Here is a 26,404-nt window from a genome sequence, read left to right on the forward strand (position 1 = left end):
AGCATGCTACTCTGATATCTTGATGAAAGATAATGTAGAAATTGGTTTATATACTTGTCACTCTTGATGTGCTCAGCACTTCAAAGTACTCTATCAAGCAATGAGTTGGGCTTATATTACAGGGAAGAATAATGCAGAAGTCCTGAGATGCTCTCAGAGAAGTCTTACTAAGCTTTAGAAAAGTAGATTTCTGAGCTTTCTGACAGGGAAACAAAATCATCTGATATTCAGATACGTTTGTAAACGATGCAGCCACTAGATGTCCTAATGCACAGTTTTACAAATCCAGCATGAACAGCGGTGCACAAAAATTACAAAGTTGGGGCTCAAAATATGGAGTGACCAGTTTTTAGCCTGCATTTTAGCCTCTAGATTAGAGATTATATTCACAGCTGTGACTGGCTGATTAATTGCCATCATTCATGTATATTTTAATACTACTATAGCAGATGATATAACAACTCAGTCTGTTGCTGTGATTGTTTCTAAGTACAGTGTGGCTGGACGTAGTACTTGCTGCTAAGGATTTCTGTAGCACTTGGGGAGGGTTAGGTCTCATTATTTTATATGACTTTAGAAATTCGTATAAAGATACAGACCAAATTCTAAAGGAAGTGCTATCTTGAAACCCTGATCTTACCAGAGGAGTGAGGGATATTGCACAGCAGGAGAGGAACATGATAAAACTTTTTACCTAGTATAGTTTATTTTCAAAATTTCTACATTGTAAATGGATGAATTGTCAGGCTCTCATCTTGCAGCCACTCTGTCTGCTCATAATATCCCATCCACCATGAGGTTGCCATGGGCAGAGATCTGCTTGGGTGACCTGCACAGTGAAAACAGATGGATGTTGTGCAATGGGCGTTCCATGCTTAGGAAGTGCTTATGAGGCAGATCTCACTGCAGAGAGATGGAGAAATCGCTGGACAGAACTAGTATCTAGCTGTTGGTTTTGAAACGCAAGCAGTAAGAGCGCTGGTTTATTGTTGGCCTAATACTGAAAGCATTCCCTAAAAAAAAAAAAAAGGTGGGGGTGGGGAGGATTGCATTCTTCAACTGATGGGTGATCCAAAGCACTTTCACTAACGATCCAGCTCCGTATTGTGTTGGGGAGAGCTCTATAGAACTGCAGACAGGCAGCTATAGGTGATCATTTGAGAGCAAAGGAAAAAAAACAGGCTGAATTTTGGTAGTGTGAATGCTACACTCATCTGTGATCTCTGTATGGTCTGATGTGTAAGAATGGCTTTGCTGGTCCAACCCTTAATGGTTCATCTGCCCTGAAACCTGTCTCTGATAGGAGTAGATGCTTAGGGAAAATATAGCATACTTCTCATGCTGTCATCTTTCAGCCATTGATGTATGGGTGCTTCCTGAGTTCAAGGTTCCTTATGCAGTGTATTGGTTTTGTTATTCACTGATTCGCTTATTGCCCATGAATTTGGCAAGTTTGTTTGAGCCCAACTCTTGCATCCTCTGGGATCGCTGTGTAAGACACTCATGTATAGGCCTGTGATAAAGATCTGCTCCATGACTGGAAATGTGTCTGGCTAACACAGCAGTCCTCAGCAATGATCTAGGTCACATATGTATGCCACAGCAATGACTACTAGATTTGGGCACTGCAAATACAGGCTCCAGTCTCAAAATGTGTTGAATACTTTCAGAATCAAGCCCTAACTGCTGTGGCCAAGTAGTTACCTTGAATCTAACTGTGGAAGATGGGAACTCTTAAACACTGTCTTATTCATCCTGTGCAGCCCTGGGCTGGGAACAAGTATTAAGGCAGCCCCTACCCTTTAGCGCCTTCAGCAATTAATTTAAACCAACATCAACAGAATGAATGTATTGCTTGTATTTTCTATTAGGTGTGCAGTGGAGAGAAAAATGCAATGTGTTTCTCTCTCCTGGCATATGCATGCGCACCAGGGTCACCAGACCTGAAGAATGCAGTCTCTTGGTACATAGGAAGTGTTCAGAGCTACCACAGGGGGAACTTAATCCACTTCTTTCTTTGCTATGTGGAGAGGAATTGTAATTAGTCAATTGAGCCCAGACTTCCTTTCTTTTTTTTTCTGGTGCAGTGATAAGCAGGCGGCCATTTCTCTGAATTAGTCCGTTTATGACATCAAACCAGTGAATGCACTTTGGGGGCAAGGGCTATCTCTACATTATCTCTGCTTGCAAAGCAGTTAGGGTAATCAGATTGCGAACTAAGCAAGCTTGTAAATACTGCTGAATCAAGCCAGGTACTGTCACAGCTGCAACTCTTCCAGGTGTGTTGGAGCATTTTTCAGATCCAGTTTTGTTTAGCGTTGTCTTGTGAGTGAAAGAAGGGGAAAGATAAATGTCCGAAGTATGCTAAGAACAAGTAGTTTTTTATTGGCTTCTGTGTCACTACAACCGAGCCCTTCAAAGTGCTTCAAGTAATTTCATTACTTATTTGTTGTTACAGTTGGATGTTCTTGTCTGCTCCTGAATTATTTACCTACTTTACAGATGTGAATATTTGCATTAGAGCCAACTGCTATGTGTCTAATGTTCTCTTTGATGCATGGCAATGGTTTAGATGCACTTACTCTCCTTTTATGGTTACATACATTATGAGTAACTAGGTACATTGTATCAGATTCCAGTGCCATCTCATATATGTTTAGTTGCAAGAGTGGGAAATGAAGCAGCTTTCTTTTCACCTGTTCCTGAGGGCATGTCAGCAATGACCCTCCCCCAGCATATTATCTGACATACAGGTGATGTGACTTCTGTTTTATTGCAAATCACTGTGGGATCCTCCAACATGGTATTTCAAATAAGAAACAAAACGTAATCACCTGGCTGCAAACTTGTGTTGCACTTGAGAAGAAATAGGGATTGAAAGCACCCTTGCAAACTCAGTTGGAACATTCTGCTGAGCTTCTAGGGTGAAGGAGGTGATTTTTTTTCTTCATGATGTAGCTCTGTGGCTTACTGAAAATTATTAGGTTATTGACATATTCTATCTAGAAAAATTTACTTCATAGTTGTAAAGTGCTGTCTGTTTAATAAGTTAATGTAGTTGAAGGTTGTAGGAATTTCTGTAGCAACCAGCTCAGTGACACAATGAGATGCAACTGAAGATGCAGAGATGTGGAGGCAAAAAAAAAACCACTTCAGAGGTATCTGGTGAGTGAGTTGGTGACAGAGCTGAGAATTAGAGTTGAGACCCTTGGTTACAAATTCTGGCAATTCCTGCCATAGGCACTTTCCTACTATCTGGATATATGCTGTTACAGTGACCAAGATACTGAAGAAAGTTGCTTTGGTTTTGCTATTTTTTTCTCCTTTTTACTGGATCAAACTTCAAACCTGGTTTCTAGGAAAAGAATCCCAGATGAGAAGTATGGATGCTGTGTCAGAAAACAGTTATTGTTTATTGTAAAGTTTAACCCTTGAAGTGCTAGGGATCAACAAGCTTCTCCCTTCTAGCACCTTCAGTTTCTTCTCTATTAGTTTCTTTACATGTATTTTCTTACAGTAATGCCATCAGTCCTTCTTGGCTGGATTCCTGACTTCTCTTCCATTCTTGCTCACACTCTGTGAGGTGTGAGCAAGCTTTCTCTAGGTTTCCTCTTACTTTTCCCTGTAACACTCTCATTAAAACCTTGTGTTAATAGCCTCCGTGCAGCACAGCAGGCTGTAGCAACTCCATTGTTAGAAGTAGTGGCATACATTGGACTGTCCTAGATAGCACACTCAGAGCTTTGTTTCTGTAAGCTGCTGTACACACCAGTGTGCACCAGTGTTTCAAGAATGCATTTCATCTGAAGCTGCATTTCACCAGCTCAAATTGCTGCACACTCCCCACCTTGATATTTGCTCCTTGCAGAATATTCTGCTTATTTGTATTTCCAAGTGCACTGATGTTACCAGCTGTTGCCCCTTTCTTTTTTTTCTACTTGTGCTCTCTTCTTCCTCACTGCAACTGTATTATAAACTGGGAACTTGGTGTTTCTGTCCAAAGCAGCAAACATTGACTCAGTAGCATAGGCAAGAAGAGATAATGTGCTTGCAGCAAAAATGGCTGTATGTATATACAAGAAGACAGGAGTATAATGTCTGCACCCTAAGACTCTAAAGGGAGTACACTAGATGCTCTATATGACATGTAAAAATGGTCCTGTATAGTTTCCCAGTTTCATTGCTCAGTGTTTTTTGGAACCCATTGGACGTGGAGGTGACCTCAAAAGCTGAAGAAAATGGTTTTTTTCATATACTTGCTTTCTGCCTTTGCATCTCTGCTCTTTGTTGTGAGCTGAAGTCTGGCAAACGCATGATGGAAAGGGAATAAGAGATGTCCTTATGTGATGTTCTCAAATATTGATTTTTTTTTTTTTCCCTCTTAAAATTCTGTTTACAAATTCCTTTTGCTTTAATTATTTGTTTCCATCTGAAAACAGTACAAAGTTAGCCTGGAGGAGGACCAATTGACAAGCCTTGTTCTTAAGTACTTGTAAGTAATCCTTTTGCATTTTTCCAGAACTTATCACTGGAGGATTTCAAAGCATTTTTTAAGTAGTAATTTCATCCCCCTTAAATTTGCAGAATAGGTGCTTACTTTAGAATTTGTGGAACTGGAGTAGAATGAACTTAGTAGGTTGGTGAAGTGTAAAGCATAAACAGGAATAAAACTGCTGAATTCTCTTATAGTCTTTTCCTCTGACTATAAAATGGAGTTCATTTTCAAAAGAATGGGAGGTGGAGAACAAATGCAATAGTTACAGTTTTTGGACACTTAACTATAGTGCTGTAGAAAGCTCATGAGTGCTTCGTTAATACCAAATCTGATTTTTTATCTCTTTCTTTCCATGAAATTGAACCTTTTTGCTCCATTGCTGCAGTTGCTGGATTCTGTAGAAGCATTGACATACCAGACAATGAATTTACTTCCAAAATATTTTAATTTACTTTCCTGTGTCCAATATATGTCTTTCTCATGCATAGGCATTGCTTGTTGATTGTTGAAGAAGCACTGTGTGACTCCACAGTTCAGAGCAAATGCAGTGTTGAGCTGAAAGCAGTCTCGCCCTCTTTACTGTATGTGAAAGGTAAAAGTGCATTTGCCCCCAAATCATAATGCTTAGTAAAGACTAAGGGTTCAGAAGAAGGTTTTTTTTTTTTTTTAATTTTTTTTTGGAATTTAAAAGTAAAACTGTTAAATGGCCTGATTTAAAAAAAAAAAAATGTTTAGAAGAAACTTTGTGCTTAGTGTCAAGCCATTGAGGCTTTTTTTTCTCTCCTCTCCCTCTCTGCCCCCTATCATTATAGTAAAGAAAACTGCATTAATTCCTGAAATCTTATGCATTTGCCAAATATAAGCAAGGATTTTGCAGAAGAGTGAATGTTCTTTGCTGCTGTTCTTTAAAACTGAAAATTACCCCTGTAGCAAAGATAAGCAAGCCATGCTCTTCTTCAGCTGGTATCTTCATCTTCTGATTTCTTGCTGATCAAATCTATTTAAAACAGAACAGTAGCGATTTCACCTGAGCATAGCTGCAATGATTTTGGCTTTGCAGGAGTCATTCTGTTCGTATGTGCATCATACTACTTTATTCCAGTATAAAATAAAAATGTTTATATAGCATTAGATTGGAGGGTGAGAAGGGAGAGTGAAACAGTGACACTCCTGGCAAGAAAAAGAATTTTGGATCACAGAACCACACACTATTAATAAAGATAGCATAAAATATTTGTTTTGGGTGTGGGGGGTGGCTGCCGTATTTCCTCCTGTTCCTCTTAACAGTAGTACTTTATTTAGGGTTAGTGTATGAATTTACCAGGGTAAGGCAGAATAATCCTCTGGAAACCAAGGACCGTAGTGAACGCGGTCAAGAGGGAGTTGCACTCCCTCTATCAGGACTGTGCGGCCCGATTCTGGCTTTGCAGGCACCATTTTGTGCTCTGAACTTCGCTCTAGCAAGTGCTGGTAGCCACAGTGTCCTCTCCCCGTAAAACGCGGCCCTGGGAGTAGCAGACTAGTCCCTGTTTTCTCCTTGCTCACGCAAGACCAGGGCGGGTGACAGTTTGTGTACCTGGTGGGTTTTTATGAGAAAACCGCAAAACCCCGCGGCCCTCGGCGGTGCCGGAGGGGCTCGCGCAGCCCCGCGGGCGGCAGGGGCCAGGGACGGCTGCGGGCGGCAGGGGCCAGGGACGGCTGCGGGCGGCAGGGGCCAGGGACGGCTGCGGGCGGGGCCGCGCCGGCTGCAGCGCGGCTGCGGCGGGGGCCGCGCGCCGGCGGCGGGCCCGGGCGCACCTGCCGCGCGCCCCGGCGGCAGAGCCCGCCCCGCGCGCGCCTAATTGGCTGCGGGGGAGGGGCGGCTCATTAGGGATGCGGGCGCGCGCTGCGGCCCGCTAGTCGGCGGGCGGCGGCGGGCTGGAGCGTGGCGAGGTTCCGCTGCCCGCCCTCGCCGCGCCGAGCGCCTCCCCGCATTGAGAGGGGAGGGGGGAGAGGAGAGAGAGGGGGAGGAAAAAAAAAGGAGGAGACTCCCCCGGCTTGGACTGCAGTCCGGAGCCACCGAAAGGAGATTTACATCCTCTTCTCCTTCCCGCGGCCGGAGGGGAGAGGACCGGGAGTTGTGGGGACAGCATGGGCCAAGGGGCTGGAGGGAGAAGCTGCCCCCTGCGCCAGAGGCGGCGGCTGCTGCTGCTGCTGTTGCTGCTGGGGCGCTGCAGCTGGACAGCTGCCCTGCGAGGTAAGCGGGCGCCCACGGGGCTCCCCCAGGCGCGCGCCCGCCGTGCACAAGGGAGCCGCGGAGACCGCGCGCTCGCCGCGCGCTGCCTGCAAGTTAGCAGCGGGCGCGGGGCGATCCCACAGGTTGCTGCGCGAGCTGACGGCGGCGGGGTGTCCGCGCGCCCTTCGCGCCTCCGGGGAGGCGGAGAGGCGCTCGCGTGAGGAAAACCGTTCCCTCAGGGGGCCGGGACGAGCGCTCGGGAGGGTCCGTCCTGCCTTCCCTGTCGGCCTGCCTGCTCGGGCTCTGCGTGAGTACGTTAACGGGAGGGATATCTGAGAACACAGCTGAAATCATACTACCCACGGGGGAAGGGATGGGAGTCGGTAGAAAGCATGTTTTGCTGCAGGACATCGTGTCCAGGAGTTAATTTGGGGTAGTGCGGTGGGAAGGATGAGCACAGGGGGAGCGTCGCAATGGGGGCTGCGGCTCTGCCGGGAGTTTGAATCCTTAGAGTGGAGATAATTCACCACAAGGCTGCTAGCCTAATAGGCAGGGAGAGCTCTGGGCTGTTGAGTGCTGAAGCATCCTTGGGAATCCAGCATGAGCATGAATCCTTTGGACAGTGTCTTTAAGAAATATCCATAATAGTCTTAGTTACTAATTCGGTTGCCCCAAAATGGTGGGGTTTGGGAGATTCAGTGACCTCTTCTGGCAGCGCGACTCTAACTGTCAAACAGCACAAGTGTCTGAGGTGGATACGCATACATACATGCATGTATGTGTATCTTTTATATGCATGTGGGTGAATATTTAAGATGCTTGGAGTCCTATATTTTATATTTAACATTTTCTTGCTAAATCAGTTAAGTGAAACAATCTCTTCGGAGAAAATAGCCAAAGGATGTCAACAACTGCTTGTCACCTGGCACCCCTCGCACCTTGGCTGGTGTACCTGGACTTCTCAAAGGATTGAGTGTGTGCCTAGGAAGGGCAGGAGGGGCAGTACAGTGTTATGTTTTCCTTTTTGGAGGATGGTATCTGCTATTGATAACAGCTAAATTCTGTGTTTGTAGTCTAGAATGGTATGCTCATTAAGAATGGCTTATTTTTCCAGATCATAGTAATCTCTCGATCAGACTTTGTAGATCCTGAAGGATTCCCCTTAGTGTCTGCTATCTCAGCACCAGCCCCTCTGTGAAGATCTTTCTTTGCATGCCTATTATGTCTGTGCTGCCAGCTTTTTTTCCTTTGTACTCTATTGGTTTTAGTCTTTGTGTAGGAAGTCACTGGTCCTTTGAAAAAACTTATGCTTCATAAAAAAAGTGAACTAAATGATGAGAATAGAGGGAATTCTTAAATGTATATATGTGTATGTGTGTGTGTATATATATATATATATAAAACCCATATTTTTTACTACTTTTTCTATCAAAATATATCCCTGACTGCAAAGGAGTGTGTGTGCATTTTAATCAATAATGCAGGGTACTTTACTGCCTTTGTTTTCCACATTTGAACTCTATGACAGTTCTTGCACTGTGTTAAATAAGATTAGGATCAGGCCCTATAAACATTTGAAATTTTACACTGCAAGTCATGTGCAGCAGGGCAACTCTTCTGCTGCTGTTAAGGAACATGTTTCAACTACTTAATTAAAATTTACCGTACAGGTCTTTTCAGGCTCTTGACTGGAGTTGAGTTGTTTGGGAGCATTATTACGAGGAATAACAGGACATTTTTAGACTCAGTTATGCAGCTGTAGTCTCTTAGTTGTGGTGTTGCATAGTGTTTACTTGTAGCTTTTGCTGAAGCAGTTAACCTCAGTTAGTGACCCATTGAGCTATAAGATTATGGTTTATGAAGTTATCTAAAAGCTGCCTCTGAAAGCAACTGTATTCTAGGATTCTATTCTGAATAGGGTTTAAAGAAAAATGAAAGGATTGTGGATAACCTTCACATTACATTTTTAAATCCATTGGAATGAATATACACATACAGTTTTGGATTTCTATCTTAGAACATTGTATAGATACAGTAATTTGAAAATAAGAAGAAAGTCACTAGTATTTATCATCCGATGTATAGAAACTGTAATTTTGAGTTGCATATATCTGAATAAAGACGTCTGTTAAATACAAACATTAGTATTCTTCCGTGTCCTGATATTAAAGCCTACAGCTATGTGTTGTGTGGTATTTCTAGCTCCGAGTACATTTTGTTCTAAATAAGCATCATTTAGGGATTTTCCTCTTCCTGTTACAGTAGTACCTATGCATTTATAGTACTGCATGGTAGCCACCGTATGTTGCTATTGATTTTATTATGATAAAGTGCTCCGCTAAGCCGCTCCACTAAGTTAATGGAATACGGGTGGGTCTATGAACAACAAGCTGTTGAAGAAAATATCTTCTTTTAGTCTGAAAGGGTTTTTTTTTCTCATTTCTTCTTTTAACATAAAAAGCACTGAAAATACACAGTGTAGAAAGCTGCATGTTTAAAGCATTATCCTGTTTCTAGGAACCAGGAAGACAAGCTAGTTCCTGGACAACAGAGCGCTTGGGAGAAATAATACTATTTTTTAAAAAGATAGAAGTAGCTAATTCTGTTGATACAGGAATCTTGTGGTGAAGATAGGATGGATGTGCATGTTATTTGAATCCTATTGAGTACCTTTTGTCTTGCATTTAGCACTGTCCTTGCACAAATTAGTTGAGCCTCCATTTATTTCATTATAAATTGGTTAGACTTTCATTTGTGTATCTGAATTCTAGCCATACTTGCAAAGTACTTCATTGTCAATACCTTAGAGCTGTATAAGAGCTATCACTGATGCTTTGAGGAATATTGCTGCTCTGCTGTGGCCAGTTCTGTTTCTGTGTGTACGCTGAATTAATGGAGTGGGTTTTTTAGGTGTCCTGATTTTTTACATCGGAAAGGGAGTATATTATTTCCGTTGTTTTATTAGATTGTCTCAAGTTTTGTTTCTCTGTTCCTGATACCCTGCTGAGAGTAAAGATGTTTGATTATTTGTAAAAACATTCAACAGTTTACTATTTAAAATTGAAGGATAGATATTTCTGACTTGCCAAGCCTATTTGAATACACACTGTGTCAGCATATTGATTTATTTGATCTTAAAGTATGTATGTCATTAACTTATTGACTAGGTGTAGACTTGAAATATTCTTAACAAGTGATACAGGAGTAAATAAAAATTAAGGAAAGATATGAACAATATTTATGTCTCTCTTGTGTGACTGTTCAAATCACTCCATTCAGATGTGTTTTTATCTTGTTAGGATAAAGCATTCATTAAAATAACAAACCACGTGCTCTGCTTTGAAATATCCATCCACTCACCATGCAGGGTGTTGATGCCTTACATGTGTTTCTCAGTTAATATTTATATTATTTAACTTTATAAATGCTGAGAAAATAAACCTTCTGGTGAGTTTGCTTAATAGTTTATCTTTCCTCTCAAATCTTAAGAATGGTACAAGCTTGATTTGCTTGTGATGTGGCATTGTTTTTGTTTTTATACTTGGAGAAATTAAGACTTAGAAAGAGGACAATTAACTTACCTAAAGCTACAAAAAACACTTGGAGACTCAATGTTTCAAAACTGGGTGCATAGGTTTTGGGACAGATAGAGCATCTATGTATGGGTCTTTTTTTTCTTTTTTAGTCATTGTTTAGTTTTTTTAGCGCTCCTGAAATTTTTGTTCATCTGTGACCATGTTGGTAATGTGTTGTAATGTGGTTTGTGAGATAATTCAAAGAAAGAACGAGTGGGAAGGTCTGACTATTCCTATTGAGCACAAGACTGTCTTCAGACATGAATATATTCTGTCTCCTGTAGAACACTAATCCTAATAGTGAGTCTTTCGATTTGCACTGTAATAATGCTTGAGTACATTATGGCTTTGCACAGAGAGCGCACTTTGGATTTCTGGCATACAGCAGGTCAGGATGGCAGTAGGTTTGCCTTCTATCACTCAAACACAAAATCAAAGAGCTATGTGTGTGATCCTATCGTGAACTGAGATGTGCACAGCCTCCGTCATACGCTTTCTTTCTAATGCATACATTTCTGATAATATTTCACTTCTGGAATGACAGGATAATTCTGCCTTTGATGTAGTGTATTGCAGAATGTTTTTTTTCTTGGCTTATTCTTCATATGCATGTGCTTCTTCATATATCTGCTTGAGAGATGTGTAATTCCTGCCTTTTCATATGTAGGGAACAACACGTGAGCTATATAGGGGTGAAATGAGCTTTCCATGCTATGAAAGAAAATGTCCATCTCCATACAGTAAGAGGACTTGGTATCAAGATGAATTTTCACCAGTGCAGAATAGAAACTAATCTGCGGATACTTTCACAGTGAATTACAGAAAGCAAACACAAATAGTATGATATATGCTAAGACGGAAAATTACTTAACGGTGCAAAGGATCCCTCAGGGACCCTTTTCTGTATTTTTAGTCCTGCTTTCTGGTGAAAGGTGGAGTCTGAGAAAAAGAGCAGACTTTTAACACCAGAGGCTGCTGTTTCAGTTTTTGTGGATGCTGCTGCTCTTGCTGTAGAGCAGATGGTCAGATTCATTGGTATAAAATGGAAAAGTGTTTCATTTTCTATTTCTACTTTTAAAGAACATTAATTGTCAAGTTGTATCGTGTGCCTACCTTATAGCATGATTTTTTTGTAAGTATGCATTTTTTTGTACTCCAGTTATCTCATTAGAGGTCAATAAACCACATTTTAGAGCATCTTGCAAGTAGATATTGAAAACTGCTAACACTATGTGCAAGTTTAAGTAATCTTATCCTTGTAATGCACCTGTACAATTTTGATCAATGTCTGTTTTCATCCCCCCCCCACCACCTTTTCTATGGTCTTTTTTAGAGCAATCAAAAACTCTTGTTCATAAAGAAGTTACCATTGTAGAATCTTGGTCAGTCTAGTCCAGTTACTTACATGACAGTTTTTAGTACCAAACATTTTATAGGCGCTTTAGTCCAGAGAATATTAGAGGGCAGCTACACTAAAACATGCTGCTCCCTAGTTAATGTCTTCCTTACTACTGCTATGCATGTTTTTGTATATTTATTGCCATTTCTTTTTTTGAATTTTAGAAAGTTACAGACTTCAGTGAAGCCCTCTTGCAATGAGTTCATCTAGTTCCATCTAAAAATGGTTAAAAATGCGCATAGTTATTTCCTTTAGGAAAATTCAGCACACTTTGAATTTACTCAGCTATTAGCTTGCTTTTGGATTACAGAAGAGGATGATTAAGGGATATCAAATTAATTTGATTATACAAGGTGTTTTTTTCATGCACTACTGTGTCTGTTTCAAGGTAGGACAAGAAGGAATTAACATGGTATCTCAGACAACATGTATGTGAGATTACATGCACACGTAAATGCAATTTCAGTATACTGTTGTTCTAGTCTTTTTATACTTTACTTGCTTAAAAAAAATGAACTTTAACGTATATGTTTAAAACTCCTGTTGTGAACATTTCATTGGAAACTTTTGCTTAATGTGCAGTAGAAAGAGGGAAAGCAGTCAATTACCTTAATTTCTACATAACAGTGTTCTGAGAAGCCTTTAAAAGTCACACACGTATTGCTTGCAAATGGATGGAGAAGCAGCCTCAGAGTGGACAGTTTTAGTTTGTTGGAATGGGAAATGGGACATCCTCATAGTAATCAGCCACTTCGTTGGCTGCAGCTAAGTTAACTCCTGGGGGGGAGCTGGCTTGTGAGAAAAGTGGCGCAGTTGAGATAGCAAATATATGTGTTCTTTGAGTCTACTGTTTCACAGACGATGTTTTAGCAGAGGCTCTACCTTAAACAGGCATGCAAGGCAGCTTTGAAAGGTAGCAATGGCATGAAGCTGTAGCATCTGGTCCATGAATGCAGCAGACCCGTTTTCTGTACTGTCTGTGCTGCTTACTTCCAGTAATTCCTAATTCTATTACTCTAGGCAAATCATATGCTTACCTTGTCATAACTAGGGACTTAGATGTTGAAGGCTTGGTCAGGACCTGAATATACCTGCAATTTATTCTCATCTTTGGAGTTGACCTGTAACCTTAAAGAAAGTGACTTCATATTTTTCTGCTTCCAGCACCTTTTTTGGAGGCGATTGCAAACTCTTCTTGTCCTATATGCAGTACCTGCTGTAATTGTAATTCTGATGTAATTGTAAATTGCTTTGATACTTTGAAGGCCCAGTGGACACTTCAACACTTGAAGCATTGTAATAAAAAAGCATAATTCATCTGTAGTTAAAGCTTATTGAATGTATCTAGAAGTAAAAAGTGTAATCAAAATGAATGAGATAGAAAACAGTGTAGCTGAGTTTTTTGTTTTTTCTTGTCAATGCCTGTTTTAAAGAAACAACAATAGGAACACTTTTTAAAAACTGCTTTTGACTTTTCTACTTGTTTAAGAATGACAAGCCTTTCCAGTGGTTGAGAATCAGAGAAGAACTGCTTTATGCCTTTATGCTGAATGTGAAATTAAAATAATATTTAATATGCTTCAATGTTTAACTTCTTGATTGCCAATCTAAAAAAAACCTTTTCGAAAAAATCTTATCCCAGTTGATCAGAGTTTTATCTCTAGAATACGCAAAATACATATATTTTTTTTTCCCTGTGTGCGTTACTATGCTCTTTGACTTGCTACACAGGAAAAACTGAAATGTTACACATGTTGCTTATTTGTAAATGATTAAAGGAAGTACAATATTACTTGTCTTCTAGTTGGATATGCCTATTTTTTTTCTCAGTAGAAGATGCTTTGGGGGATCTAAAACTTTTCTTCTATGAGAATTTCTGCATATATAATTGAATTGAATCCTGGCAGAGAATGAACATAAAAAGAGCAAACATGGAGATTTCTTATAAATTGTCAACAGTTATTCACAAAATTGCTTCTATACTTGCACCATTCCTAATAATAAATTGCATTACAAAAAAAACAAATTTGCCCCAATAATTGAATTCAACCTTTTATATAAAACCATATCTGAATTGCAGTTATACAGATGTGTCTGTGACTTTTATGGTGACAAATGCTTCATGATAGGTATGTTCTAGGCCAGATTTAACACCACTAAAGATCTGTGGTGAGCCATTACCTTTTGAAATACTAGTTTTAGCTTCCAATTCAGGAGGTATTTGTTGTTGATGACATATTGTAAGGTATTTACTGCTGCTGACATATATAATGTGAGTTTTGAGTTGGAGTTTTTTGTTTTTGTGTCTTTTATCTTAGCTGTATAGAACATGGACTGTTTGCATAGAGTAAAACATTAATGTTGGGTAGCAGTTAACAACCCTTTGCCTGTCAAAACTATGTGCTGTAGATCAATAATGAATGTAGCGGACACACTGGAAGACACTAGGTGGTGCATATATTTAATGCATGTCATTCCTCTTTAGCACTATATTCTAACTGAAGACTTCCATGTAACATTCTGAAAATTTTTATGCATGTTATGTTGTTCTCAGATTTAAGTAATCTTTAAAAAAAATACAGATGCATTAAAACAGCTTTCTAATTCTGAAGTTTAATTATTTTTCCTAGATAATTACACACTTTTAAAGGCTCTGTGGACTTCTGTCTATATGGTTCCTAGGCAAATGGTCAGCAATTTCCTTTTTGTAAGGGAAAGTAGCTAAAAAATACTCTAATGATAATCAGAACTGGGGAAAAAAAATCTTACTTACCATTGATAAGCTGTGGAATTTTGTTAGAATCAGTGGGTCAACTCTATTGATCCAAGTCACTGAAATGGAGTCGCAGCTGCTGGTCATTTGTATTATTTTTCTGTCTGCTACGTCCATTCCAAATTATGTTAGGCTGTTTTTTGGGGGACCGATAATCAGCTGGTGATAATTTATGATACTAGGCCTGGCATATATTTTTTTTTATTTCTGAGAGAATGCAGGCATCTGAACATTTATTGCAAAGGGCTAGGCAGGAAGTAATTTTGTATCGTGAAAAGTTTCCAAGTCTCAAAATTTAATTTTAATCAGCGGAAATGTGAAATTAGCCTTTTGAAAGGTTTTGTGAGTAAAATAACAGGAAACTCCATATTGCTAGAGCAATCGCTAATCTTGTAGCAAGGACCTTCACTTAGACTCCAAAGAATCTATATGCAAGTTTCTTCTTTGGTCACTCTATTTGTCAATTGCATCCAGGTCCAAGAAATATTGCTATAAAATGTTTTGTTGCTGGAGCATGGTGGTTTCTCAAGGGAGAAAGCAAGAGGAATTGCTTAAAACTTTGAGGTTACTCCGTTGCTGGAGATGTGCCAGCCTGACTCTAAGAGCAGAAGGTTGTCTGTGTATGTAACCCTGTATTATTTAATTCTCTATCATAGGGAAGACATGCTTATTCATGTGTTATTTCTTGTTCTGTTCATGTATTCTTTCTTGTCCTGCTTTTTAGGCTTTTCTTAAATGGAAAGCAAATTCAGCAATGCTAATCTAATTTCTGATAAATAGTGGTAGTACGTTAAAAATTGAAACAAATTAATCTTTTTCTACTTGTCATTTGATAACCTAGTTTATGGTTTTATTACTCCTGAGGAACTTGCTGAACGCACAGAGACATTCTATTAATACCAGCTTTACCACAGTAACAGCAAAACTCCTTGTACTCCCACTGTAATATTAAAAATGTAGGACTGACTTTGTGTCAAATGAGCTAACAAAATAAAAAATGAATTTAAAGTATTTAATCTGTCAGCATCAATGAATCTAAGAGGATTATCATTCCGTTACTGTTAATAGATTTTTTCTAAAGATAACTTTGCTACTTGACTTGCCTATTTCTGTAAAGATTGTTACAGATCTAAATTAGACTACAATTTAAATTGCCCTATTTAGATTGAATCTGGGACTTAGTAATATGGTACCTTGCTTTTGTTGTGCTTTCTAACTTTGCTTTAATCATTTGAATACAAGCTCCAATCCTTGCATCTTTAATTCTTCATGAAGATTGTGTAGTGTTTTCTGTTTCCAGTTATAGTACACATGACTGTAACAGTTCGAGAACTGTATTTTAACAAACTACATGCCAACCTCTCCTTTCTGAGGAATTAGGGAGGGATTGGAATGGCAGAAATAAAAATCAGTATTACCCTTATGATGGATATCTTCCTCCTCCAGTTAAAGAGTAGCAAAATTCTTATTAAATTACCCTAGTATAAGAAAAAGATCCTGCAGGCTGGGATTCTGCAGATCTTTGTCTAGTTCTTGCAAAGGATAGGGATGTGTTTTTTTTGGAGATAAGTAGGTAAAACTTCCTTCGTGCCTGAAAGAAAAATGTATACAATTGTCTCCCCTCCTCCTCCCTCAACAAACTCTGTAGGAAGGAGGGAGAAGAGTACACAGTAGAGAAACCTGATTTTAGATGGAGCCTGGACTGTAGCTTTAGATTTAAGTAACTGTAAAAATGCATGTACAGAGGTCTTGAGGTCCAACAATTAGCATTATTGTAGCAAAGAGATACCTCATGGTAACAGGTATCAGAGTCACTTAAAACCAGCAGGTACATTCCCACTCTCATATCGCATGCTGAATTTCTCACTAGAAGGCTGTCACAAGTATTTTGCAGTATACATGGTATTCCACTAACTTTTATGCACAGATTAAAAAGTGCATTTTGAGTAGTAGGGCGGCTTTGTTACTGCTTGATTTGTGAAACTGTCTTTATCCACATCTGGGTGGACTGGTGTTCCCATTGCATACAGAATTTAGTGGATCCCCAGCCCTTTCAGAAGACAGGCCAGAGGTTGCACGTAAACAAAGACTGCATCAACCCCTTACAGGTGTAATCCGCTCCCAGATTAGCATGGCAGTGCTGTAGGTTGTGATGTCAAGACTGAATTTCATGGCTATTGAAGCTCTACCGTTTACTTCAAAACTCATTCTGTGAATAAATTAAAGGATTTTCAGTCTCCAATATTTAGTTCACTTTAGTTCACTGTTTCAAATCACCAGCATTTTAAAAAGATGAATAAATTAAACGTGGAAAAGGTGGCATACGTTACAAGAGCAAGACTCCTTTGCAAATTGAGTAGTGATGTAATACCACTGCAGGAGGGGAGCGGACTGGTAAAATATGGTAAATGGAGAACACGCTATTCTTAACTCTTGTCACTTATTGCTTTGATATAAGGTTATGTCTGTAACTAAGAGATATTTCTAGCTGGTTATACCATTTCCAGCTGAAAGTTTCAACAGATATAACTGATTTTTGTATGTGTGTTTGTGTATACAGCCATGCTCTTCAGCACTTTTACCCCTTGGAGATATGAAAGCACTCAAGATTTCATGTTTTTTAAAGGATAGGATGAACATTAGTGAAGAGGGGTGGTGCAGAAACTGACTCCTCTACCTTTATATTGCCTGAAATTGCTGTCACTGAAACACTCTCTATAAATGTTCTCCAGCATCTTTTGTATGGTTGAAAGGGTGGTCAAGGAGAAAGGTGAGAGAGCTTCTTTCTGCTGAGTAAACATTATTGTTTGTCTGAAAATGCATTGTGAAGGATATTTACTCTTTCTCCTCCTCCTCTTTCTCTTGGAGTTGCACCTCATGCAAAAGAATAAATAAGAATAAGTGTTCTGAAGCTAAATTCAAAGCCTTGCTGCTGTCCAGGGTAGCGGTGGCTAGCCTAGCCAACAGACAACCCGCATAAATGAAATCATAGCCATTAAGAACTTGGCAGAAGTATTCTCGAGTGAATTTTTGCCTTTGGAATGTCAGTTATAGTTATAGTCTCCTCAGTCCTGCAGGGAAAAAAGGTACACCTGTCATGATGGAAGCAAATAACAGCCACTCTGTGCTCCCATTATATCTAGCTGCATTCCACCTGCTGCTCTGTCATGCAACTTGCAGTATTCCGTCATCCTAGCCTGTCATGCTTAACCGCTAAAACAGCTTAACATGAGAAACTCACAGAAGCTGGTACTAGGAGATAGGACTCTGGCTGTTTTTGTTCATATTTTTAACCCTTGCTTTCTGTTTAAAAAAAAAAAAAAAAAAATCGCACAAAACACTCTTAACAGCTCACATGCAGGTTTTTTCAACCCTTTGAAAGATTCGTATTTAAAATATTTTATTAAAGGTAAAAATTGTCATATGGTAGTTAAGCTGTTGTTTTCATGCTGTGCAGACGGGAAGGGACTTCATTAATCCAAGAGGTATTATGGAGTGGGGAGAGTGATTTGCTTCATTTTTCAGTGCAAATTTTCTCTTGCTGCTGGAAATAAACAACTAGGTGTTTGTGGTTTTTTTTTCTCTTTGTTTGTTTGTTTTAAGCTAGTAGGTCACAGAATGACATGTGATGCATCCAGCCAAAACACTGGCTTATACACATATGTGAACAGACTTGAGCAAGAGTTTGCTGCCCTGCAGGCCTTTTTTTCCATATCATGCAGAAGGAATACAGAAAGGGAAGCAATGATTGTTGTCAACCCAAAGTGAGATATGCGAGAATCAGCTTTGATCAAAAAATGGGGATCCAGTGCTCTAAGCTGGCTTCTGATAACTTTAGATATGGCTGATCTTCTCTTTTTATGGGTATTTGCATAGGATGGATTCCACCTGAAAAAACTTCTGAAAGTTTGGGAGAGCAAAAAGCTCCAGTATCCCTTGTGCACCCTAGTGATATTCTCTCTCATTTGGACTCCTGTGTTCTGTAAGTACTTTGTGAGGAAGACTCAGTATTGAGACCTACCTGATGATGATACACAGTAATGGCTCATAATGCTTCTTGTGAGTTAGCCTGACCTAGCAGGCTGCTTAAAATTCATGTACAGTTATCAACTGTGAAGCAATGTCTGAAACCCCTAAAAGAGGGCTGCAATATTCTAATTTATCGCCAGTACCTTTGTTTATGCCCTTTGAGCTATCCAGATCCTTTCACAGCTGGCTGTTATTTTTTCCAGTTATGCTGGAGAGAATGGAAGAAAAGAAAAAACTCCTGTGTCACACAAACAAGCTATTACGCTGGCATGTTACTATTTATAAGCAGACTGTTACCTCTTAAAATACATATCTCTCATGATGCAAGAGAAAAGGATCACCTAACAAAGGTGAGTCAAGCATATGTGGAATAAACTTTCATGAAGTATAAAAAATAGTTTGTTATAATGAGGTCTGTCATAGCTGAAGACAGTTTGTTTCCAATTTAGTATCATCATTTTAGCTGAGTAGTGCTAAAGTGCATTCTTTAAAAACCTTTAAATTGGTCTGGTAAATGTGATTTTTCTGTAAATGAATCGAGAACATCATGCTATTTTTAAAAATACTTACATGTTACTAAGGGTTTTTGTTTCTGTTTTTTATTTGTTGTTTAGCCAAGCGTTCTGAAGTATTTTATTAAGTAGTGAAACGTGTGGTATTCACACCCCATGTTTGCTTACTTCATGGAGTTCCTAGTAGCATCTGCAACTTCCAAATTTCCACTTTTTTCAACAAAATGCAGTTGACAGATTTGAAAACCTCCAGGTGGAAATACTGTTTCATGATTTATTAGCTGCTTTTTTGTTTGTCTTTTAGTGATTTTTCTCTTGACTTAAGCCCAAGATTTTTTTTTCCCCTTGCTTCTGCGGGATTAAGTTTGCTCCGAGGAGGAGGAGGAAATGAAAAACTATTTTATTTAAGTAGTCTCCCTTCCTAGGAAAGAACATACAACTTGTTTCAAGTCCAAGCTGTTCTTCTTGTACTTTTTTTTATTTTAAATCTCTTAGCATTGTGGAAGACAATAGGAGAAACCTTCTTCATGGCTATTTAAAATGTTACATCAGAGGTTTAAAAAAAGAATTCACAGAACTCTGTTGAAGTATCTGATACCATATGTATTGTAGCAATAAAAAGTAGCTACTCTTTTTACTCTTGATAGTGATGTGTGCCCAAAATGATGCTATAAGTACCATGTTGCATGTCACTCAGCAATACTCTATTGCAATTCCACCTATGTATCTAGACAGATTTCAACAGTTAAACATATGCGTTTGAAAAACTGGTATGTAGTAGAAATGACTGATGTGTTTTAATATTTCCTTACTCTGTATAGTGTCTATATAAAGTGTCAGATTGCATTTTTAAAAAATTTGAGACTTCCCTTCATGCAAAATGAGTCAATAAATCCATAAGCCATAATTGTGCCAATTGTAATTTATCTTCTCATAGACTTTTCATTGTGAGCATGTAATTTAAATTTAGTGTCTGCTACAGTAAGAAAGTCCAAGTTTATAATCAGTAGTTGCTATCCCTAATTCTGTTTCTACTTTCCATACTTGAAGTGATACCTGAGATGCTTCTGTGAGAGTAGCCCATCTGCTTAGTAACATAGTGAAATCAGCATTTAAACTGAAATCCCATTCAGCTGCCTCTTAGCAGTTCATCCTCTTGTAACCCTAACCTTAAAAGATCTAGAGCTAGTTTGATCTGGCTTTTCTTATTAATACGCTCTGCCAATAAATAAGGCTTTAGACCAGCTTCAGTGGGTTGTCTAGAGCTATTGTACACCCTTTTTATTGCTTATCTTTCTCTTAATAGGGATGGTTTTAGATTGAACTTCAAGAAAGTGAAATGAATTCTCAGTGCCTTGGCTCCTTATTTGTGGTTCTCCCTTATTTCTTAGTATTGTAGGGATACAAAGAAGAAATCTGATGCTACAGTAGTTTGGGCCAGCTGTGCACTTGTTAGGTCAGTCTTAAATTTACCTGTAATGATCAGCAAATCCTTAACACTTATAAGTAAGTGCATCTTCTTCCACACTGGTATAAGTTAGGAAGCTAGAGAATTAAAAAACAGTAGAAGTGCATGTCACTTAGCTTCTTTCTTACTTGGTTTCCCTCTAGCACCATTACTTCCACAGTAGATACCTGTAAACTACTTGACTTCAGCCTTCGTTCTGAGCATAGTAGAAATGAAAGGGGGAGGGGGGATAGTTATTTCAACAAGTATTGACTCGTACTCTAGCTCTTTTTTTGTTCGTATTTATTTTATGGAAGGAGGCTTATGAAACAATTGTGGCAGTGTATTCCATGTGGCGTTCAGAGAAAAGGCTCAGGAGTCTGTTCCCAGGGTAGCCACTGATGGGAAAATGGAAAGCAAGTGTCAAGTAAAAGCAATAGGCACTTATTTATAGTGGAAGCGTTTGGAGCTTTGCTCACCTGTTCTAAGAAAGGGAAACAGGAAAAAAAACAAAAACAAAAACACTGCATTCTTGTAGCTCTCTACTTGTAATACAAACACAAGAGTGTTAAAAAAAAAAAAATTAATTTCTTATAGCCTGCAAATTGCTCCCAGCCTGCATCAAACTTTGCCAAGTAAAGAACAGTTGCCAGTACAGTGTTTCAGTTGCATGTCTCAGCAATGACTAATGAGCAAACGTAGGGATTTTGAATAGTAGTACCTCCTATTTAGTCATCTTACACTAGTTAATAACCTGGACTGTCGCATCTCACATTGGTTTCTCCTCCTCTCCCCCCCCTCCCCATTTATTTACATCTTTTAAAAATGACCTTGTTATACTTCTAAAAGATAAATTCTAGTGGAGACAGGCTGCAGTAGCTGTTGGCTTTCCCATAGGCAAAGTTCCCTGGCTTCCAATTAGCTGCAGAAGAAATCCAGCTGACAGAGAAATAGAAGAAGAAATTCATATACTCAGTCATATATAATCAAGACATAAACCACCCCAGAACATTCATCAAGAGGGTCAGCAACAGTGATTTAAATATTTTATATTCTGCAGACAGAAGGTACTATTTTCGGAAATGCAGGAGGTAGTCATATATTCCAGTTTTACACATGACCCAGATTATAATTTTGCCCAATTTTGTAGAACACCCTGTCTCTTTAATACTGTCTACTTTAACACTTCAGTGCCAGTGTTGCTGTGGCTTAGTAAAATCTTTCAGGAGAGTTTGGGTTGTGCTTTCAATTCTTCTTGTTTAGATTTCTTGAGTGCTGGAAAACCTCACTTTTACCCATTTCATAAAGAGATTTTCTCCTGATTATTAAAGCTTTCTAAGACTTCTTTCAGAGGCATGATTATTTTGCATATACCTCTGCTCTTCTGCATAAGTGTATGCAAAATTACATAATAACTGCTTGTTAATAGGTTTTGCTAAGTTGAATTTGTGGTGTTAAGCTGTCATGTAAAATACTTTTAAAATGTTTTTTACATGATTAGAATCACAAAAAAGCAAGGTGCTGTGCTATTAAAATGTCACAACATTCACAAATTAAGTTAGATAAGTTGCATTTCTTTATTAATCCAGACGAGTTTTGTTTTCATTTTTTGGTTCACAAGATGCAATCTTGTAATTAATTAGTTTGTGAAAACTCAGTACTGGGCAAAGTATCCAACAATTTATTAGGTAGGTCTTTATGAAATTTTCCTTTCATTTCATAGCTTAATGACTGTAGGACTGGTTGTGTACTCTTGCCTAACTTAGTTGTGCACTTAGAGTCTGAGATGGAGTATCTTCCGTAGATCTCTATTGCACCATTCTGTTCTCTCAACACAGTCCTGGCCCAGGAAGGTCTTTGGCCTACTGTTAGGCCAGCTGTTTGGTCTGTTTGCCAAAGAACACACCTTTTACTGGTGTACCTGGATTTTTTTCATACCACTAGTTGTTTCTCTGGAACTGGTGGTTCAAAAATAAGACTACTGGCTGCCTCTATTTTTTCTTTTTATCTCATTGACTATTATTACAAAGTTACAAAGAGTTTCTATATAATGTTTTTTTGGCAAACATATTTCTACTTTTGTATGCCAATATGCTTATCAACCGCTCTGTAATTATTCCAAAATTCGATTGGTCGGTTGTTATCCAAATACATAAAACTACTTGAAGTTCTGGAGCAGGAAAGGGAAGAGTCTGAATGTCATTTCCTTGTTTCATTGAATTGCTGAGATATTAATGGGATTTGCATCTCCTCTATTTTCCATTGTTAACTCAACAAGATTGAACCCCTGAGGTTATTTTTTTTGATTTACTGCACTTCATTTTGCATTATTGCTTATAGTTTTTTAATTCTTTAATCTAAGGTTAGCATGAGTTTTCTTTTCTTGCATTAATTCCAAGGTAACTTCATTTGAGTCCATCATGATTACCCTTGATTTGGTTGTTTGTGTATCCTGTTTCTTTGCAGAAATGATTTTCCTGGATCTCACTTTTATCATAAAACTTTGGAGAGAATAATTTCCAAAGATACCCTAAGGAAGCTACATAATAATTTTTTATTCCTTTGAAGTGCTGTCAACATCATGATCAGACGTGGCTTTTTACTGCAGTTTTTTCAGTGTTCTGCTGGATTCTACCTTTACAAAAGCTTGGCAATAGTTAAACTTCCAGTGTGCTGAGAATACCAGCTATCATGCTGTGTTCAGGGAGATTTTTTTTTACTGTCTGGGTCTGCACAGCTGTTGTCTTAAGGCTGTGGGGAAGGCTGTAAACCTGCCATGATGTACATCCTTCCTGTGTCCCGGCCATATGCAGGCTTTTTGTGGAGAGCCTGTGTGATTCTGTCTGGAGGTGTGCTCACCTTCAGAGAGCACTGAAACATTTGGAGATCTCTCTGAGTCCCAAAAGTTGTTATCCAGTCCTGAAGCCACTTAAACCGCACTTTCAGGGTCTCTACCTACATAACTTTTGCGTCTGGTCTGAACAGAACGTGTTGCCTTTTGTCCTCTTTTGGCTTGAACTTAGCCCCAGAGAACCTATGTTTTGGGTATATTTACTTTCTTAAATTACCTGGCTTAATGACAGGAACTCCTAGACACTTTGGGTAATATAAATAGTATTTTACTGAAAATAATTCTGTGCTTGAAGGCAAGCAGAACAGGTGGCCTAAATAGACAGATGTTTTTCACCTGTGAATATCCGTATCAGACAGTTGTTTTATTTCTCATGGCCAGACTGATATAAAAATACAGAACCATGCCAACAAAGTTTGAGAAATTCTTAGTAATGCTATGAGCCAATAAATTATTGCTTATCAGAAGTATGAATGTTGTGTTTCAATGTCTGCATTTTTGAGAGGAACTTCAAAAGAATATATTTGTCTTACAGATTCCCTAGCTTTTCATAAAGGGATGAAAAATGCTTTTTGGAGCTTTAAGCAACTGTCTTCTCTTAAATCTGTCTTGACAACTGTTTAATGGTATTATCATTACAAATGGACTTCACCAATGTTGGAGAAATCTGAGCAGTTTTAAATGACGTCAGAGTTCATGGAGGCTCTCTGTCTAGAGAGTAGCTAGATTAAAGGCTGTAAAGGTTAAACTCGTCTACTGTAAGCTGTGGAACTGCTGGTGAAAGGAATATATCTAATATATGGGATAAATGGGAGCGTTATAGGCCAGAACGTGAAGGGAGTAGAGTAAGGTGGAAAGATATAGGTACTAAAGACTAGGAAGTCAGAAGCATGAGTGCTTTGATTAAGACATTAATGTCCAATTCAGAAACTTGGGTTCAACTTCCAATCAACATTTTTCTGATCAGCCTAATTCCTGTGACCATGTGGAAGGACCCTCTGGTTTCCCCATTTCAAGCTCTTAAGCTGAAAAAGCTTTAAAAAGTTAAGCTTTTGGGGCAGGATTTCAGTGTTTGTGGATTGGGGGAAATGGAACACACAACTCACTAAAATTATTCTTGCATTTTTCTGTCTCTTGGACAACTGCTTTAGCTCTGATCTGGAGTAGGTTGTGAATCAACTGTATGTGATGATCAGATTACTGTCTATTGGACTTTGGGAATATGTCCATGATTAGTGTCCATCACTGGCACTGATTAATAGCTGTTTCATATTTTTTTCTCTGAACTAGTTTCTTTTTCAGATGGTTGTACAAGGTTTAGACTTGATGTGTGCTAGTAAGGACAATAGGTGAAAAGTTTTAAGCTGTTTATAAGCTGTCCAGATCAGATCTTTTTAAAAAATAATTTTATTTACGGATGTTATATTAAATAGCCTTAAATCACTTACCAAGTAAGTCTGCCATTGTGTCACTTGTTTTAAAATTTAAAAAATGAAAATAGACCCTGTACAATGTTGTAGTATTCCTTAAAGATGTACCTTTCCAAACCAACTCACTTCTGAAGTCTCTATGCCTAGCAATCCTGGCACTGAATATACTGTGGACTTTCTCTCTGGAACCCATCCCTCTGATCCTCCAATCACTCCTAGACTTTATATTTCATTCCAAGATGCCAAAATGTCATGCAAAGCATCTTTTTTAATGCTTTTTCTCTATTTTCATGAGTAGACAGGAGACTTCCTGCTGCTGTTAAGGGTCAAATATTATGGGCTGCCCTTATGACTTGACTTTTGTGAGAGCCCTTCTCTTTTCAGAAAGGTGATGTGAAGCCTGTTGATGCTTTAGGGAATTGCAATGTGTCCTGAGCCAAACAGATTGCTTCAAGTCTTATTTGTGACCCAAATACACAATATTAAGACTACAAACTTTTTAAAATTTTTTTTCCTCCCTGTAAGGTGTTAGGTAGCTTAGAGAATGCAATTCTTAAATGTTGCTAACTGTAACATCAAGGTTTCTGTATTGTGTTTTGGTATTAAAACTGTGAATAGCACAGTACTGACATGTTTGATGTGAATTATGCTTCTTTTCAGGGCCCAAAGTTATGTCTTTTTGCTGCCTTGTTAGTTGACAGTGTTGATATTTTTCTGAGGTAGAAATCTGGGTGATGCCAATTTCTAAAATATAGAAGGAAGCCAAAAGTCAGCTAAATGATGTGTTTGTTGTTGTTGTTGCTTTTACAGAAACAATACTCTATTGTACTTTATTAATAGTATTATGGTGTCTATTTCTGTCATGGCTCTGTTTGTCTTTCTCACACTAAAAACAAAGGATATTAGTTTGCCTTTCTCAAGGGAGGAGCACTGAGCTGCTCATGAGGAGGTCTGGCTTACAAAGCTTGTGAAATCCAGAGGAAATCCTTTGATTGGCAGGGAAAATTGCCACAGACTTGACTTTGCATGCTGTAACCTCACCAGAGATTCACTTTGATGGTGTCTTGTTTCCTGCTAATATAAAAACAAAAGTTGCTGCATTCCCAATTACTACTTTATCTGTTGTAAACATGGTCCCTTGGGAAGGCACTTGCTTGTAAATGATTTGCATATTTGACAGCATGTTTCTTTTCACTGTTTTAAAAATGTAGGGCAGTATTTGTCAGTAATAGAGACCCTCTATTCATTTTCCCTTCTCTTCCGCAGGTGGATAATTATATTTGCAGGTCCAGAGAAAAAAATCTGATGTCATGCAGACAGTTTTGATTAATTTTGTAATAACTTAATTTGTGTCAAGGAATGTAAAATGGATCAAAACCTAAATCAGAGTGACTTTTTAAATAATAAAATAGTAGCATGCAGCTAAGCTTCAGTGCGTTATCATTAAGACTCATGAAGCTGTTAAAGTTGGAATGTTGTGGTACATCTCAAAGGAACCATTTTTCATTTAATGTATTAAATTCCATTAAAATTAAAGTGTAAAAATAGCTTCTCCTAAATTACATCTGCAGCATGTGACTTCTCAGGTCTATTTACTTTTTTTATCCTGCTAAAGTTATGACTGAAAATGGTATAAGCTTTTCTATTACATACCTGGTGAAAACCAATTAGTCTTGCA

General features: G+C 38.7%; 1 protein-coding gene across 1 annotated transcript in view; it reads left to right on the plus strand.

Moving 5' to 3' along the window:
• The first annotated feature begins 6,488 nt into the window (after positions 1-6,488).
• UNC5D (unc-5 netrin receptor D) overlaps positions 6,489-26,404 on the plus strand; it is a 171,415-nt gene continuing 151,499 nt past the window's right edge. Inside the window, exon 1 of the mRNA XM_026122357.2 lies at positions 6,489-6,731. Within this exon, the coding sequence (XP_025978142.2) occupies positions 6,626-6,731 (106 nt within the window). The 5' untranslated portion in view covers positions 6,489-6,625. The remainder of the gene's footprint in view (positions 6,732-26,404) is intronic.

Source organism: Dromaius novaehollandiae, chromosome 26 (genome assembly GCF_036370855.1).
Source record: "Dromaius novaehollandiae isolate bDroNov1 chromosome 26, bDroNov1.hap1, whole genome shotgun sequence".
Lineage (NCBI taxonomy): Eukaryota > Metazoa > Chordata > Aves > Casuariiformes > Dromaiidae > Dromaius > Dromaius novaehollandiae.